Consider the following 20,000-nt stretch of genomic DNA (forward strand, 5'->3'; position numbering starts at 1 on the left):
TTGTTCTGTAATTTGATTTCATAAGCTGTATAATCATTTACCTAATTAGTCATGTCTTCAGTTCCAGGCTGCGTAATTCGCCAGTTTATAGCTTGACCTTTTAATTCATAATTTTTTTTTTTTTTTTTTTTTACGGTTTTCCTCGTATGACATTTTGTGAGGTGGTCTAATTTAAAAAGGATCGTTAATCTTTAGTCTGTGCTGCTGTGTTGAGATCGGTTTTGATGGTTCTGCTTCCTGGTCGTTTATTTATTTTAGTGTAATAATCCCTTCCGGATGTTGTACGTCCCCTTGCTCTCGTCCCAGGGCGCCAGTTAACGATCTTCAACACGCAGGCCAGCATCAGCATCGGTGGCGCCGACCGCAGGAGACCGTTTCAGGGCCAGCTCTCAGGCCTCTACTACAACGGGCTCAAGGTGCTCAATATGGCCGCTCAGGGCAACCCCAACATCAGGATCAACGGCAGTGTGAGGCTGGTGGGCGACGTCCCCGCTGCCGGATCGGCCCGCACCACGGCCATGCCCCCGGAGATGTCCACCACCTTCATCGAGACTACCACCACCATGTCCACCACCACCACGAGAAAACACCGCTCGCCACCAACAATATCGGTACTGCTGCATGAACACACACACACACACTTGTACATGAATCCAGCACTATATGCGACACTCTTCCTCCTTTCTTCTGAAGTAACACAGAGAAACTCTGCAGGTCACACACACACACACCATGATTCACACAAAAGTACCATTTTCTCCACCATGTAGAAAGCAGATAGAACTGAGGTGAAAGAACACACGGTGACGAGGCTAACGCTTCGCCGCACATCACTTGAGGTGCGATCTGAGTTTTACATGGAGGATTAATTAGCGTGTTCAGATGACAGATCAGCATCATGGATCTATTTAGAAACACTGATGAAAATAAATCTTCACTAGCTAACTAGCTTCCAGTGGACATGCTAGCGAATTTATGATTTGTCCCACCATGTGAGTAACACATATACATATATAGTAACACTATAGCGAATGTCACTACATGTCACTCCACACACTGTGGGGTGTTTTACACTAATTAGTATACCATTAAAACCGGGTTTATTCCTAATTAATAATTGCTGGTCAATATTATTTTAATTTGTTTAGCAGCACTTGGTTTTAAACATTTCCTTTTAGCTCAGTAATGAAAATCGTAACCTCTGGATTAGATCATGACCTGCTCGATTGATTGTCGTCCGTGATGGATTCAGCCGTCTACAAGCGTAAACATAGACGTTACGGTGCTTTCACACTTTGTTTTTTTCCCCTCGATTCTCCAGCTCAAATTTAAGGTATAATAATACAGTGTACCGTTTAGATTTTCCTCTTCTTGGATAGGTTTCATTATATGCTTCAAACGCTGTGCTGTAATTTTCTAAGAGATCTTTGTTTTCTCTTTAGAATAATGCAGGCTTGCTGCGTATCCCCATGCACCGGTGATCACGCATTACAACAAGAGCATTTGGAAAGAATTCGTTACAAAAACAAGGGGTGGGGGAGAGAATGAATATGCAAATGGCTTGTTTTTGCAGGCCTTCACATAGGCAGGTGTGCATGAATGATTGTCAAGCAGCATGCAAATATCTCGGCTGTGGTTGTCAAACCGTCCAGGTGTCCGCCGGATTGTTTCGGGAAGGTTAAGAACTTTATGAGCTGCCTCCACTTTAGCAGCTGAGCAGCATGTAATTGGCTGGGTAGAGATATGTAAATCATATGAACAGACAACGACGTTCGCATGCCATTCCCAATCCCACAGGTTGTTACATGTCTAAAGCTTCATACTGGGCCTGAAAAGCAGCACAGACTTACATAAAGCAGTATAATTAAAAAACGAACTATGAAGCATTATAAAGGCGGATAGAGATGTATAAAGATTTATAGAGCAGTGTAAAGCTTTAAAGCTGTATAGAGCGGTTTAATGCCGTATAGAGCTGTATGGAGCAGTATAAAGCTGTATTAAGCAGTGTAAAGCTTTAAAGAGCTCTACATGGTAATATAACACTTTATAGAACAGGGTAAAGCTGTATAGAGCTGTATAGAGCAGTATAAAGCTGTTTAGAGCAGTATAAAGCAGTATAGAGCAGTACAAAGCTGTATGGAGCAGTATAACACTTTATAGAACAGTGTAAAGCTACACTGTATAGAGCAGTATATAGGAGTAGCAAGTTGTAGAGAGCAGTATAAAGCTGTATAGAACAGTGTAAAGCTGTATAGAGAATTATAAAGCAGTATAGAGCTGTATAAAGCTGTATAAAGCAGTATAACACTTTATATAACAGTGCAAAGCTGTATAGAGCTGTATACAACAGTAGGAAGCTGTATAGAGCAGTATAAAGTTTTTTAAATCTGTATAACACAGCATAAAGCAGTATAGAGCTTTATAGACCTGTATAAAGTTGTGTAGAGCAGTATAGAGTGGTATAAAGTCGTATAGAGCAGTATACATCTGTATAGAGCAGTAAAGCTGTATAGACCTGTATAAAGCTGTATAGAGCAGTATAACACTTTATAGAACAGTGTAAAGCTGTACTGTATAGACCTGTATAAAGCCGTATAGAGCAGTGTAAAGCCAAATAGAGCAGTGTAAAGCTGTATAGAGTAGTGAAAAGCTGTATAGAGCTGTGTAAAGCTGTATAGAGCTGTGTAAAGCTGTATAGATCAGTGTAAAGCTGTATAGAGCAGTGTAAAGCTGTATAGAGCAGTGAAAAGCTGTACTGTATAAACCTGTATAAAGCCGTATAGAGCAGTGTAAAGCCGTATAGAGCAGTGTAAAGCTGTATAGAGCAGTGTAAAGCTGTATAGAGCAGTGTAAAGCTGTATAGAGCAGTGTAAAGCTGTACTGTATAAACCTGTATAAAGCCGTATAGAGCAGTGTAAAGCCGTATAGAGCAGTGTAAAGCTGTATAGACCTGTATAAAGCTGTGTAGAGCAGTATAGAGCAGTAGGAAGTTGTATAGAGCAGTATAAAGATTTTTATAGCTGTATAGCACTTTATAGAGCAGTATAGAGCTTTATAGACCCGTATAAAGCTGTATAGAGCTTTATAGAGCCGTATAAAGCAGGAGTCTCTGCTCAAACATGATGAGCTTTTCATAACCACCGTGGGACAAATGGAGCTGGCTGTGTCTATATTAAAGCCATCTGTCTCTGATGTGTGTGTGTGACATGATCTGGAAAGGACGAAGTTTATATCTCTACAGGAACTGACTGGTCAGAACTGTGAAATCTCAGCACCGCTGCACACACTAAAAAAAAAAGGAAAAGGAAAACATGAAGTCTTAATTGCTCATTTTTATGCTCTGTGGCCATTTTAGATCCAATGTATTTGTGTTTAATTAGAATGTTGATTAGCTCCTTTACCTGGAAACGGCTGCGTAATTACTTTCTCCAAGTGCTTTCACTTAATCCTGAAGACATCGCAGATTAAATGTGTTGTCATTACTGCACACTTTGCTTTGTTGGGCACAAATTCTGTCCTCAGGATATCTTTACTGCCACTGGAGCGTGCAGCGTGTTGAGGGACACAGAGCGTTAGGCGGGTTTACGACCCTGCAGATCCGAGAAACGTTTAACATATTAACTTCTCTTTCTTTCTTCTCTCTTGAAGTTACTGGAACAAAATGAACACAGCCATGTCATGTTAAAGAGGAACCGCAAACTCCTCTGTCCTGAAGATCTGGGCTTTACATCTTAAGTCACAAAGTGCTGACACTGGAGACTCCTTCCATACGTCAACTTCAGTGAGCTGTTGCTATAGAAACGATAGCATATTAGAAGAAGTCGTTGATTAAACGCTTGAATAATGAATTTGACATCATGGTAACGATAAACTTCTAAACATTAAGATGCGTATTTGAATCAATACAATTAAATATATTTAGCCTCAAATTATGGAAGTGTTTTACGGAAATGTTCCTCTCGCGTCAGCTGTGAACTCGACCGTGTCTGACGCTCGAGCTAAACCGTAGGAGCTCAGTCAAGCATCACGCCACATTCCAGTCAGATAGCAAGAGTCAAACGACATGCAAATCCGGCGGACATGCAAAAGCCTGGAGCCGTGGCGTGATGGAGACACAGATGCAGTCTGAAACATGGGGTTTATAAAAACAGGGTCAGTTGTGTGTGCACCGGCCCTCGTGACACGACGTTACGCTCTGTCGTGTTATCGGGGTGACTAATACGGAGACGTGGTGTGTAAAAGTGGGCGGGTTTTGTTACAGTTAATGTGGTGAGTCAGCGCACTTGCGTATCTTCTGGAAGCACGCACTTACTATGGCCTCTGGGGCCGTCCTCCCACACGCATAAACATTAACACACCACTTAACACAAATTTCTGTCTATTTAATTCCGAAGTGAAGATGAAATTAAACTTGGTGCAATCAGCAATTAGCTATCCTACATTTAAGGATCTTTCCTGTATATTTTTTTTTAACATCAAGGAAAATTAAAAAAAAAATAATAATAATAAAGGTTTATTATGATGCAGGTTTATTGTGATGTGACATTCCGGATCGCGAGCGCTGATGTGACGAGTGCGCAGTGCGGTACAGTCTCAGCAGCTTGGGTGGCTTTCTTTTTTCCTCCTCCTTTTTTCTTTCTCCCTGTCGGCATGAAGCAGAGGCTCGGGCCTCGCTGCAGCGGAATTGGCAGAGGGATTCTCATTAAGACGTAGAATCCGGGTAGGTCAATACACTGCCGGTCGTGTTTGCATTCCCATCTTAATTTGTGCAAACAGGATCAGTAAACAAGCTGTCGGTTACAGTCGGGGAAGTAATTTAATTGTTGCACTGCAATCCCATGTATTACAGAGAAAGAGAGAGAGAGAGAGAGAGAGAGAGAGAGAGAGATCAGGGAACAGGCCTATTTATATATATCATTTTCAGCAGCGGATCAGATCGGAATAAAAGCGACGGCTCGAGCTTAATTAAGATCAAGGGCAGGAAGAGAGAGACAGAAACAGACTCACGGGTTCTGCTGCAGTAATCCAACCAAGCGCTCTGATGCGAATCCCGGAGAGAGAAAAAAATACAAGAAATAAACATTTTAGGAATGATGCTTTTTTTTTTTAAGGGAAGAATTGAATGAAATTCAGGATTTGGAAGAGAAATAATCCTTTTTGTGCCTGCATCAAAAACAAGTAGTGTGACGTTACGGCTTTTAAACAGCGAGAGCGTTAACTCTGTGTGTGTGTGTGTATATATATATATATATATACACGCATAAAACGGATATCTCCAGGGGCCAAAACTTCTGGACAGCAGCGTATAATTTCTATTTCAATAGATTTAAAAGATGCAATTCCGAATCTGATCTACTGTGTGCTTGATAAATAAAGCTGTTTGTAAAAGTTTTAGATTTAGCCATAAATGACCGAGTGTCTTTACAGGACATGTGGTTTACATGTAGCCACACCCATAAAACTCCATATAAGGCAAAGGTCCAGTAAATGTTCCAGTAACGCAGCTCTTTGACCTTTTTTTTCCGTTTATAGGGTGCCAATACATTTGTTCTAACAGAATAGCTAGTCTTATAGTTTTTAGAGCACATTCTTTCAGTCATTATTATAAAACCAGTGACGATTTACATTTACATCAAAACTTTTATGGATTAATTTATTTAACAAAAACGAGTTTTTGTTCTAATTACTGAAAGCTAGCAAGTAAAACGTGACGTGGATCAACACCGATTTTCTAAAGGCTTGTTCTTCTCGTCTCACGTTCAGGAGGGTTTTTTTTTGAGATCCAGTATAAATGAACATGCAGCTCGTGTCTGTTTATTTGCATAAGGTCCACAAGTCTTCTGTCTTTAATGTGAGATGATCTGTGGCGTTTACGTGATAGAGCTGTAGATGTTTCTTCCTTTCTTCTGGTTATTGAACTTAACGATGCTACGTGAGCTTTAACATCCGCAGCTACGCGACGGTCCGTGTTCAGAGCAACCGCTCGGGTTCTGTTTCATCATTCGATCTTGTTAAGCGGTTTAAGCTGAGCTCCTGTCATCTTCACTTCAGTTGTTTTAAACGTGGCCTCGAGGCCGTACCGAAGGAATAAAACGCTCTGGGTTGCGTCATCGCAGGGAAAATAATCAAGAACTTTTTTGTTTGATTGGGGTTTTGTATAAATTAAAGAATAACACCTTATATGTTTTATCTGTTTATATTGGAATGTCCTTCACCAGTCTCGTATTTTTTTTCTCGATTCTGATTGGTCAGAACAGAAGCTCTGACCCTCGCTCGGCTTTCGAATCACAGACGTCGTAGTTTCTATAGCAACAGCTCTTTCACAGAGACGTAAAAACCGTGTGTCCGACTGAAATTTACCGTAAGTGAGTCTCCAGTATCAGCGCTTTAGGTTTAGAGACGGATTCAGACTTGAAGACCTGAAGGCAGGGGCGGTTCTAGAGGGGGAGCCACAGGGGCCCTGGCCCCTGCTGAAATCTGATTGGCCCCTGATTGGCCCCCGTTCACAACGATCACAGATGCAATTTCACCCCCAAACAATTGGCGGCACTCGAGCGTTTGAAAAAGGAACGACTGCCGAAATGTATTTGCACCGTACTGAATAAATTATTTTGTGTGCTTGAATGTACCCTGTACTTGGCCCCTGAATGTAACATGTGGCCCCTTAATGTCCCCTGTTACAGAAAAATCCTAGAACCGCCACTGCCTGAAGGCTTTTACATGGAGAGAACAATATTGACACTGGAGACTCCTTCCGTTATTGTTGCAGAAACATCTTCTTTAGTACACGGCATCTCTTTAGATTCATGATTTTAATGCTAGGTTCAGCCTCTAACTGGGGAATAGAGAAGATAAGAGTGTACACAAGGTGATAATATAGAAGATTAGGACATGTAGCCACTGGTTAGTGTACGTGACAATGACCTCCTGTTAATTCTACACAGTAGATACACAATAAAAGTCTTTCATTTGGATCGATTTGTGAAGACGAGCGATCGCGTCCTGCTTTGTGTCCCTTCGTATCCTTTAAAAAGCTTTGTGTATCCGAGTCCAGTTTTGTTACTCCATACCGTCGCCCGTGTAATGCATGTGGAAGGTTAATACCACAGCTGGTGGTTATCTAGCGCTGGGAATCTGCTGTGCACAGCAGTGGCCGTGAGCCTGGCTGCGATAACGCCTGGATCACACGCAGAGGAAACAAACACAGAGAAATTGCCTTCGCATCCGCGGCTGTAATTCCTGGTGGGTTCTCATGGATTTAATTAAACCTCTATACCGCAATGGTCTTAATTATTCTCACCGGGAAAACAAGATGTTTCTTCATGCCCACTGTTTGTGTTGGAGTAAACACTGGCTTTAAAATGCAGCAAGTTTTCAACGAAAGGTTCGGAATTAACGACGCTATTAAACGATTTCAGATGTAAGGTCATGTGACTAAAAGCAGGCATAAGAGCAAATGAACTCGAATTATTCCGACAGCTTTTTTTAATTCTTATTGTTATTTAAACGCAGGTTTGAAGTCACTTTCGGTCACAGAGACCACAGCCACATATTACGTTATGTGCGTAATACGTCTGCAAATGAATCATTTATGTTAAAGGAATTTCAAATTAACACATGCGACACTGTGCAAAAAAATATTTCAACATTTATAAATGATGCTTTTGAGTTTTAAGGACAATACAGTAGAGTTGCACAAAAGTCAGATTATTGATTATATGTTTATTTCATCTCGACAATAAGTTCACACTGAACAAGGAAAAAAAAGGGTGTTTATTTTTTTTAACGATTATTAGATTATTTTTAAAAAAAAACACTGCTTTAAGTTATTAACTCTGTAAAATTAATTCATTCATTAATTAGTTACTAAAAAAATTAGACTGATATATCAGACTTATTTGTTATTTTATCGATATTTATCGATAAAGGGTCGACTTTTTCAGCCCTAAAACACTATAGTGAAAAATAAATAAATAGACTAAATAAATAAATAGAATAAATAAATAAATAGAATAAATAAAAAAATAAATAGAATGAATAAATAAATAAATAAATAAATAAATAAATAAATAAATAGAGTAAATGAATGAATGAATGAATAAATAAATAAATAAATAAATAAATAAATAAATAAATAAATAAAGGGATTATTCAGTCCTGTCTTTCTCTTGAAGGACTTTGTTGAGATTTCTCATCCCAGTAAACATTTCCCTTTTTCTTTTATTATTAAGGATTTACCCTGACGTTTAACAGAAGCGTGTTAACTCCGAGAGCCACCGGTTCTCAGGCTAGCGGCGTAAACCCACAGGGACGGAGTTTAAAAAAGTCCGTCAGCAGAACGGAGTCACTGCGCTGCCACAATAAAGCCTAATATTTCTCCCGAGTTCCAGTGTTAAGAATCCAATTACGAAGGTGGCCGCTGTGCACAGCACTGATACGTTTCAGAAGGTGCTGACAAGCCACGTGGGAGGATGGATATTAAAAACCAGACCATTCCACTAACCTTAAAAAGCCGCCGAACCGGATTTATGGAAATGTGAGAGCTGAGCGAGGACGAGCCAGAGATGAGACGTGAACGGAGCTCAGACTCGAGTCGAGTCGAGATCCAGACAAGCGAACAGAGTAAAGTTTATAAACTGTTTTACTTCACAGGAGCAACCTGGACTTCACCGAGTCTCTGAAGACGTTCAGGTCGGAAAAAGTCGTGAATCTTATTTTAGCAGAAATGATGGATGATATTTTATTTATTTAACACGGTTTTACAGTAGAGATGATATTCATAAGTTACTGATTATTACTAAGACAAATCTCTTTATAAAGTCCTAAATATAGTTCACATATAGTCTATAGAAATATAATACTGCTGTATATAGATATAAATATCTCTCTCACTTTCATTCATTCATCTTCTACCGCTTATCCGAACTACCTCGGGTCACGGGGAGCCTGTGCCTATCTCAGGCATCATCGGGCATCAAGGCAGGATACACCCTGGACGGAGTGCCAACCCATCACAGGGCACACACACACTCTCATTCACTCACACACTACGGACAATTTTCCAGAGATGCCAATCAACCTATGTCTTTGGACCGGGGGAGGAAACCGGAGTACCTGGAGGAAACCCCCGAGGCACGGGGAGAACATGCAAACTCCACACACACAAGGTGGAGGCGGGAATCGAACCCCCAACTCTGGAGGTGTGAGGTGAACATGCTAACCACTAAGCCACCGTGCCCCTATAAATATATCTCTGCTTCCTAAAACATTCACTCCAGAGATATTTGGAATTTTTTCACATGGAGATCTGATTTTTTTCCTGAAGATGATGAGAAAAACAAATGCATCTTCTCTTGTTCCTTTTTGTCGATGGATCAACTTTGTTATTATAGAATTAGACCAAAAACTCAACCACAATCAAGAAAGAAAAAAAAAATGAATGGCTTAAAATGAGACGGAAATAAAAACAGAAGAAGAAAAAGCTCATGATGTTATTTATGTAAAAAGCCTAAACGCAGCGAGACGAGTCTGATCATTGATTTGTTATGTGATGTGTTCGTCTGTTCTGTGTTCAACCCTTCATCAGTTTCCTGTTCCTTTGTCCCTGAAGTCTTGCCATCTTTTTTTTTTCCGTGCTTATTTAAGCCTCGTTTTCTGCTCCTGTGTTTCTTGTCGTCTTGATTATCGTTCTGAGAGCTTTAAAGCTACAGGCACAATTTTTGAGGCATTTTCAAGTTTGGACGATTCTTTTTTCTTTCTCTCCGATCTGTAAAGCAGCAGGAGCGAAGTATTGAAAGTGAAGAATGTGTACACCTTCCGCACTTGTCCTCTCCTTGCTAACGTGCGATGTTCTTCAGCTTTCATCCTCTCACATAGAAGAGGTGATATTTCTTATCTGCGGATATTAAGTGTGTGTGTGTGTGTGTGGGTGCAAATAATAAAGCGAGGCTGCCGAGTGCCACGCAGTCCATAAAGCTGATATACCGGTTCTGCTCCTGTCCTGCTTTTCTATCTTCATCTTCTCCTTCATGTCCCTCTCTGTCGATGCACACAAACACACCCCCGAGTCTCTCTTTATCTCCGCGTCCTCTTTTCTCGCTCCAAATTAAAACAGGGCCGCCGCAATAAAAGACGCCACTTTAGATTTGAATCTGTAATTGAAACAAACTGCGTATTGCTTTTCTAATTTTAGCCGGCGTGTCTGCCTGGGACCCGTGCGCTCCCAGGTGACCTTGTGCTCCTGGCTGCGAGAATGATTAAAGATCAAGGACTGGAACCATTTCCTTTCAAATGGAAGATGAATGGAGGCTGTTTGGAAGTGGCTGCATTGCCCCGGAGCAATTAGTCTGCGGTCGTGAAGCAGCGGGTTCCGTATTTTGAAAAGGGAACGAAGTGATTGTGGTTTCTCGTCATCCGAAGATTTCACAGAAAGCGACGTGAGTCATGGTGATGTTACATTTTACAGACAGCAAATCTATCTAGAGCACTTCAAAAACAGCATTTCTGCATAAATCCAGCATGTTGTAGGCCTCACAAGTTGATCGTTAGGTCACATGACCATCAAATGTTTGTAGACACTTTAACCTCCTCAAACTGTTTCTGCCCTAATGTCTCTGTGTACAAAGCTCCATGAAGGTTGGAGTGAAGAACTCGAGTGTCCTGCACTGAGCCCTGACTCTGACTCTGAGTCTCCTCAACATCCCGACATCAGAGTCTGATCTCACTGACGCTCTTGTAGAATGAACGAGTGAGCACAAATCCACATAGACAACAGAGTGGAGCTTCTCATCCTGGAAAGGGATGTTCATTCATTCTTTCATTCATCTTCTACCACTTATCCGAACTACCTCGGGTCACGGGGAGCCTGTGCCTATCTCAGGCGTCATCGGGCATCAAGGCAGGATGCCAACCCATCGCAGGGCACACACACACTCATTCACTCACACACTCACACACTACGGACAATTTTCCAGAGATGCCAATCAACCTACCATGCATGTCTTTGGACCAGGGGAGGAAACCGGAGTACCCGGAGGAAACCCCCGAGGCACAGGGAGAACATGCAAACTCCACACACACAAGGCGGAGGCGGGAATCGAACCCCCAACCCTGGAGGTGTGAGGCGTGCTAACCACTAAGCCACCGTGCCCGAAAGGGATGTTCTACAAGCAAATATGGACATCATGGCCTGGGGTGCACAAACTTTTGTTTGCTATAGTAACCGACTGACATGATGGATTCGGACATCATCAAATCCTCGAGATAAATCCACAGATCTGGTTTAAATATAAATCTCACTGAACTCATTTTAATGACGTTTTTATACAGAGACGCACAAAGAGGTTGTTCAGTTTGACGCGTATCGGACATGTGATCACAGCAGCTGCTGGGGAGCACTCAGTGAGACGAGATGACAGGAGACAGGGACGAGACAGGAGAGACGAGTCCAGCGTTTTTTATTTTTTTATTTTTTTATTTATTTATTTTTTTTAAGAATCTTCTCTGGTGTTATTGATTGTTCGTGTAAGACAAGCCTCTCGCTCTCCGGCCTGTCAGAGCAGAGACGGACACCGTCTCATCGGCGCTCCCAGAGGAGACACCAGCTCGCATCATTATCTCTCGCAGAACACAAAGTCGCAGTTTGATTTTCTCTCCCAGTCGCGTTCAAAGCCACACGGAATCACTCGACACCATCCCGAACAGGACGTGAGATCCGTCCTAAACCTAATCACACACCTGATTGAAATCTTAATAATTAAAGACGTCAGATCGAATCTCACCCGAAGAGACGGAGCCTCGTTATTTTTAATTTGCAGAATTTTGGGTTTGGAGTTGAAGTAAAAGACAAAAAAAGGTTTTTGTGGTTCGCCGGATGAGGTCTTGTTTTCTGGGACAAACAAAAACAGACGATTGAAATATTTACACCTTGAAAAATGTTTTATCTTCGTTGTTTTACAGACTGAAAGGCAATTAAAATACGCAGGTTAGTCAGGGGTTTTTCTGTCTCGAATTGTTTCTCATTCTCAATAGTTGCTCCATATAAAAGATAATTGGGGTGTTTTTTTTTTTTTGTTTTTTTTTGTTTTTTATTTATTCTTAAATTCTTGATTCTGATATAGTAATTCTGTAATAATAGTGTAATAATGTAATAATAGTATATTAATAATATAATAATGTAGTAATAGTAATGTAATAATAGTGTAATAATGTAATAATAGTAATGTAATAATAGTATAATAATAGAGTAATAATGTAATACTAGTAATGTAATGATAGTGTAATAATATAATAATAGTATAATAATAGTGTAATAATGTAATAATAGTATATTAATAGTATAATAATGTAGTAATAGTAATGTAATAATAGTGTAATAATGTAATAATAGTAATGTAATAATAGTATAATAATAGAGTAATAATGTAATACTAGTAATGTAATAATAGTGTAATAATATAATAATAGTATAATAATAGTGTAATAATGTAATAATAGTGTAATATTGTAGTAATAGTAATGTAATAATAGTGTAATAATGTAATAATAGTAATGTAATAATAGTGTAATAATGTAGTAATGGTATTATAATAATAATAGTGTAATAATGTAATAATAGTATATTAATAGTGTAATAATGTAATAATAGTATAATAATAGCATAATAATGTAATAATAGTATATTAATAATGTAATAATGTAATTATAGTAATGTAATAATAGTGTAATAATGTAGTAATAGTATATTAATAGTGTAATAATGTAGTAATAGTATAATAATAATAATAATAGTAATGTAATAATAGTGTAATAATGTAGTAATAGTATAATAATAGTGTAATAATGTAGTAATAGTATAATTATAGTGTAATAATGTAGTAATAGTATAATTATAGTGTAATAATAGTAATTCTTGATTCTGATTGGCCAGAACATGTTGATTCATGTCATTAATAATATATTGTCATTTATTTAACATTCATGGAAGGAGTCTCTGGTTTCAAATCTTCCTCGTGAAATGTCTGTAGCTAAAATGTAGCTATAAACGGATAAAAATATATAACGTCATTCTTTATGGAGTAAAATGTCTGATCATTTGTAACGTAGTTGATGAACGTTTGGCTCGGTCACGTCGTCGATTGTTTCCCTGAACTGGTTTATTCAACTCTTTTACTCAGCACTTCTCCGGGTCGCTTCCTGTTCTATGAGACGTGTTTAAGGATGAAGAAGTTTGCATCATCCATCAGTGTTTTAACCCCTTATCATTCAACTCCTATAATTCACAGTTAATCTATACATCCTCAAGCAGCCTGACCATCGGGACACTTTAAATCAGCCAGAGCATAAAAACATGACACGGTGAACTTCTTAAATCTGCTGGATTACTCCAGTGTCAGCTCTTTCCTCTCTGCTCGGTAATCGATTAGGAGCAGGGCCACCGCTGTGAAATGAACGATCTGACGCCTTTCTCCGCTCTAAATCACACCCCGGGTGTTATATCTCCATGATGTACGTCCGCAGGCTTTCCGCTCAGGACACGCTGATGGATTCGCCCGTTCATCTGAGCTGAGCTCAGTTCAAACCTCTAAATATTTATCCGCCTCGCCGAGCGATCGCGATTCTGTGGTTTTAAATCTAAATAATCTGCCGCTCTTTAACCGATTCAGACTTTTCTGAGGTTATTTTTCACTCCAGTTTGAGTCGTTTATTTGCCGCGAGAACGTTCGTCATAACGGTTGGAATCAGTTCCGAGAGAAAAAGTTGCTTTCCTTTTTTAAATCTAATGGAAACGAATTGTTGTTTTTTTTCCCTTCCATTTCATCAGCTGACAGGTTAAATGGGGAATAAGTGGCGAGTCGTTTGTGAATAAACTCCGAGTCGTTAAGAATAATGCGTTTAAGACGTCTGAGCTCGAGCGCAATTTTAGCTTAAATGCTGAAAGATTGACAAAAGAAGCTCTCTGACCTCCATTAAACATCTTCACCAGACAAGACGAGTGAAAATGAGTGGAGTTTTAGTGCGCAATTTAATATACTTCTTTTTTTTCTTTTTTTTTTCTTTTTTTTTTTTTTGATGATACAGGGGTTGAAAATAAAAGAAAGATTTAAAAAACGAACCACGTTAGCGACGAGGTTAAGGATTTGATCTTACGAACAGAAGATGATTTTTTCCCCCCTTTTTTTTTGCTTTTGATGTTTCTCAGGATTTATTTTTCAAATCTAATTTATTTGCTTGTTTTTTTTTTCGAAAGAGAGTTATTCTTTACAAGATTGATTTGTTTTACATGATACCGATACCGTTAGACCTCTAAGTGCTGCTTATATCATGCACATTTTTTTTTTTTTTTTTTTTTTACAGTAGGCGGAAATGTAAGGAAGTTAAACAGACCGTGATGCACTGCTAAAAAGTTTTCCAATCAATCAAAATTTTAATCAACCAATAAAATAATAAAGGTGTTTAAGGAAATTAAAAAAGAGGAGAAATAATTAAGCAGTAAGTTCTAAAATGTTTTTGCTGACAATTTTTTTTTTTTTTTGCATTTTAAAATAACAGGAAAAGTCATAACCGAGCGCTCGAGATATTTTTAACGAGACGCCTTTTTTATTATACTTTTTTTTTAGATGCTCATTTTTTAAAACTATCTTAAAGTACATCTTATCTGTTTCACTTTTTGCCCCGAACCCCGACGTCCGCGTTGTACTTCCCGAGCGTCTGCCATCGTTTCTTTCACCTTCTGCTTGATTCTTCGCTCCAGTCAACATCTGCTGCGAGCGTTAATAATCAGCCCTCTGCTCTGCCAGCCATGTCCTCCTACCAACACACATGTCAATAGAAGTACTTATCTCCTCAGGAAAATGTGTGCCGAGGGCTTTATTTGGACGCCGTTCAAGGTCAGCAGTCAGCGAAACACTGAGTTCTGTACTCCATGCTAATGCGGAGGAAAGAGCTTGTCTTTGATGGAATCTTCCAGACGTCTTCTAGCGGTTTATTTTTAATACGATCGAGTACCTTGTTTGACCTTTGCTGTTTTGGCTTGTTGCTTTTTTTGGGTCTTGTTTAGACCCCTTTCAGTTTCTCTAATTGAGATGCTGCTGCTCCATCATTCCTCGGCTCGCTTCTGCACCCAGTAGGACGCTAATATTTCCTGGCACCCGCTCGGGTCGGGGCTGTCAGTTATCTCTGAGTCAAGGCACGGTAAATATCCTGCATTGATTAAGTCGATTTGCATAGGGCTCAAGTCGAGGAGCTGAATGCAAACCAGCAGCATTTACACCCAAAATACCAGCTCGAGAAGCTCCACAGCCTCGGCGCCGTGCCACGATCCGAGAGATTCCACTTCTCTGACACTGTAGCTCTCAGGGACGCGGATCAGGAGTACAGTTTAAAGACTGAATATACGCATGAGCACGTGTTCTTTCAGCTTATGACAACTAACTTCTTTCTAAAAGCAGCACCAGAGGTCACTTAGAGCTCACAGACAACGCTGGGGTGCCAATAGTTTATATTTCATTACATTTCATCAAAAGGTACCGACTCACTGAAAGAAAAACTTTTTGTCTCAGGCAAAAAAACAGAATTAAATTAAATTAGATTTTTTTATTCTGCTTATTAAAAAAAACGAACCAGAGTTAATAGCTGACACATGGTAACACGTCGCTAACTGGTGACTACTAGCACTGACAGATGACTCGCTGTGATATATAATTGATCCTGGTGTCTCTATTGTTATATGGGGAGTTATTTTTTTTATCAGCTATCCAGCGTTTCAGTTTAGTAAAAATAAATAAATAAATAAACAAACAGCGTCCTCTTTTTCCCGAGCTTTCAGTTTTCATCCTACACTCATTCACGCTTTCAAGCTTCTTACCTTGAGGACACAAAAATAGAGTCGGCTTAACGCAGAAAAGGGATTTTATTTATTTTTAGTTTTTTTTTTTGCAAAGTTACTAGCTTTTGATGCATCGATTCAGCCTTATTGAAGATGCACAACAAGCTAATCTCGACAGGATTGGAGTCTCTGGCCGAACTGCAGACTTATCAGCTTCTCTTGTTTACTGATGCCTTTGAAGTAGGGGTCTGTGTGTGTGTGTGTGTGTGTGTGTGTGTGTGTGTGTGTGTGTGCTATACACCACCGGTTTTACCTAGCAGATTAGCGATTAGTGCGCATGCTAACTGTGTGCAGTTTTTCAGATTAATTTCCTCACTAAGCAATCCAAGCACTTTTTTTTTCTGCACCAGAACCACAGGCTATTTGAACAAAATCTGCCTACTGACAGAGAAGCGTTTGTGCAGAGGAAACGTCAGCGCTCCTCCGAACCCGCCGTCATCACATTTCAGCGCGTGTGCACTTCACGTCGAGAGGCCGATGATCCCATCAGTGAAGCTCAGTCCTCATCAGAACACGTTCCGTCTCATACTCCGGCTCTGATTTAGCAAGCGTTCGTACGCATGCTAGTGCTTAAAGGAGGAGGAGAAAACTCTTTAAATCATGGCCTTGAGTGTGACTAGCGTTGTGGGCGGAGTTTCGGTTCGGTCACGATGCAGAATAAGCGTGTAGGCATGCGGACGGTGTTCTGTTAATGACATGAACGTGGACAAAAATCTTTTTTGAGCTTCTGGAAGATCTGAAAATGTCCATTACATCGTGCATTGTGAGCTTCGACCTGCAAGCCTGCGACTTTTATTCATTTAATAAAGAACGACAGGCTTCAGCCCGTTTTAGTTTTCTCTTCATTCCGCCCTCAGCCTCAGCACTGAAAGCTGTGAGAGTCACTTCAGACTGAATCGATTCTCTGTATTTGAACTCAAGGCCTTGATCATTTACATAGAGCTAAAAGCTACGGAGCGTCGCCGCGCCGAATGCCGGCCCTTATCGGGAGATCCCCAGAGGAATCGATAAACGCTTGGAATCTTGATTTAGACCTGAAAATCTTTTGTCCTTTAAATAATGAATCATTTCTCCAACACTGAGAATAAATGGAATGGATTTAGGTGGATTTGCTTATCTCTTGGACACCATAAAGCGTTACACTCTCACGGCTTTGGAAAGCATTTGGAGGAGAAAAAAGAGGCTAATCTCCTGGGAATTCGATATAAACTTCCTGTCACTGTCAGAAAAGGCTCATGATTAAGCCTTGGTGCAGAGAGGAACGCTGAACAGCTACACAGTGATACTCCAAAACATTTCTTCTATTGTTTCTGTTGGATTAAAAATTCTTCTGCCTGTAAAAGAAAAAAAAAGGTATAAATAAGGGATTATAAAGTGCAGAAACTCGACTAAACTGAACATCGTGCGTTGCTTGATTTTTTTTAGGACGTGTTTGATAACACTTTACACAGCACCTTCATAAGCCCTTCATTACATGTCATAAACCTACATAAACATTTATAACTCCCTATTTCAGTACATAGCCAAAAAACAATTTTTGTCTATTATTTCATTAACATTGTATCTGAGTCAAGTGACATTTAGCTGACATAAAGCTGACATAAGGTTTATGACCTTTTCCAGGCTGAGTTACTGCATGACATCCTGTGTAGCCGTATTATAAAGCATCATTAGTGTTATTAACACCGAAAGTCATGTTCACGTTACACGGCAGAACACCTTGTTCCCAAGTGCTGACTTTTATTAATTTTCCAAAACCATGTCCTTATCTGTAACTGGAGTGAACCGGACAAACCGAAGTACACAAAGCTACATATATACATCATATAAATGTTATAAGACAGCGTATAGCAATAGGAATCTGTCACTTGGTATGTAACTTGACAACAGTATTGATGGCATTTATTCCAGCTGAGAAATTTTTGTACAAGTCTTTATATAATTTTGTAGAAAAACCCATATGTAGACATAGAGTGCTGTTGTGTGTATGTCATGGTGTTATAAGGCTTAAGTCACCCTATAAACATTATATTAAATAAAGTATTACCTTGATGGATGTATGGATGGATGGATGGATATGGATGGATAGATAGATAGATAGATAGATAGATAGATAGATAGATAGATAGATAGATAGATAGATAGATAGATTTCTTAAGCATATTTTCCTGTCATTATTTTCCTGCATCCACAGAGTCTCACACTGCCAAGCGATTGCAGGTTAAGCTCTTAATAATATTTAGCGTCTCTCTCTCATTCCGAGCAGAAAAAAAAAACGGAGATCGTTTCGAATTTTCTCTGGAATCAGTCAATTACCTTTCTCATCACCTTCTGCATCTGCCATCTCTCCCTGTCTTTCAGCCGCAAGATGAGTCATTTGCCACACTAAATCTAAATTCAATGAATAATTTTATATTTACTCAGAGAGATATTCCACAGCGCTCCGGCGGTGAGAGCCACCCGGTCTGCTGTCTCGCTCCTCTCTGATGCGCATTTAAATGCGTTTTAGTGCTTAACTTGACCAAAGTGGGGAAAAAATCTCTTCCTCAGTCATCGAAAGCCATCAACAATGTAGAGGGGAAGTGGAAGCGTAACGCTGGGGCTAAGATAAGGGCCAGGCTAGGTGGGGGTGGGGGTAGGGGTTGGGGGGGAGGGGTTGCTTGGGTGGCACTTATTTATTAGCCAGTCAAAAGCAATCGCAAGGCGCTTTCACAGGTGAGAGTACTCTCTATTACGCATTCTGTTATTTATAATTCCATAAAGCGGCTCTATGACAGTACTTATTTTATCCCGCATTCAAATCTGCACCTAATAAAAACATGCCAAGCACAGTGTGTGTGTGTGTGTGTGTGTGTGTGTGTGTGTGTGTGTGTGTGTGTGTGTGTGTGTGTGTGTGTGTGTGTGTGAAAAACGAGCGCTCGGTGTGAGCCGCTGAAGGTTTTGAAGAGGGGGTAAATCAGAAGCGTCGCCGACGTGGGCCGAGCGCACAGATAATCTCCAACTCCGGCGTCTGATCCAGACCTCGACTCTCCTCTCAAAAGCAGCGATGCACAGTAATGAAAACCCAAGCAAACTATTAAAATACCAAATGGAGGTGACGACCAGAAACGATCAGAGGCAGCAATCCTCCAGAAATAAAGCCCGATATGAACCGTGGAGCTTTTGGATGCATCGTGGCTCTGAGGGTTTTATTGTTAAAGTCAACTGAGTGATCGAGTTTCGTCGTGTTTGTTTACGGACGATTTTGTGACAGTTAGCTCGCTGTGGAGGGATGAAGGTTTCTGATTGTGTTGGCTAGTGCCTGAGGAGCGCAATATCTCAAGAGCGACGCGTAACAGAACTTACATTTATAGCGACCTTATCACCATTTCAAATGGAATTGTTGTCTTCTTATGAACCTCAGGAAATTTGTATGATGTTCCACAACTTCCTGATGTACAGTAGAACATTCCAAATATTTTATATCAGGGGAGATGTGGATACTAAAATGGACACTTTTCATGAAAAAAAGATTCAAATGATAATGATGATGATGATGATGATGAAGATGATTTTTTTTTTCAGTATTCTGTTATTTGATTAATGTTAAAATTATGAAACCAAATGACAGTGACGCAAACTTGCACCACAGTCAGTGTCGTGTATCTCTCTCGGGTTTGTTTCAGAGCACGGACGACATCGTCACGTCAGCCGAGTGCTCCAACGACGACGAGGACCTGGAGGAGTGTAACTTCGAGCACGCAGGTGGGCTAGGTCAGTTTAATTCTGCTTGCTCCTATGTGGTGGTCTTTCATTTTGCAACAGAGGATCAGATCCTCAAAGCATCGTCGCCCCCCATGGATTGATAAAGTGTAACTTCCTGTCTAGCCAAGACGGCCTAAGCAAGTCATTCGTTCAGGCTGGAGCTTATCTTTTATCTAAATTCCACTCAGTAAGTCTTAAGAGATCCCCTTGAAATAAATCGGCACCTGTTACGAGCTACACTTGGCCATGGGGTTTTCCGAAGTGGTTAACATGCTCACATTCCCTGCTAATTTTGTCTTCCCCATCTCTCATGAGGATGTACGAGCAAAATTAGTACCGAGACGTGACATGTTCTCTGCATTGATGCTTC

The 20,000-nt window shown here is 40.1% G+C and overlaps 1 protein-coding gene across 5 annotated transcripts in view; it reads left to right on the forward strand.

Annotated features, from left to right (window-relative positions):
- The window catches only part of nrxn3a (neurexin 3a), a 291,045-nt gene that overhangs the window by 257,771 nt on the left and 13,274 nt on the right, over positions 1-20,000 (forward strand). For 3 of the 5 annotated variants that reach the window (XM_060880486.1, XM_060880483.1, XM_060880484.1), the window contains 2 exons: positions 307-611; positions 19,552-19,639. In XM_060880486.1, coding sequence (XP_060736469.1) covers positions 307-611; positions 19,552-19,639 — 393 coding nt within the window. The remainder of the gene's footprint in view (positions 1-306; positions 612-19,551; positions 19,640-20,000) is intronic. The other 2 variants (XM_060880482.1, XM_060880485.1) reach the window with 1 other exon arrangement.

The sequence above is a fragment of the Tachysurus vachellii genome, chromosome 10 (genome assembly GCF_030014155.1).
Source record: "Tachysurus vachellii isolate PV-2020 chromosome 10, HZAU_Pvac_v1, whole genome shotgun sequence".
NCBI classification, from domain to species: Eukaryota; Metazoa; Chordata; class Actinopteri; order Siluriformes; family Bagridae; genus Tachysurus; species Tachysurus vachellii.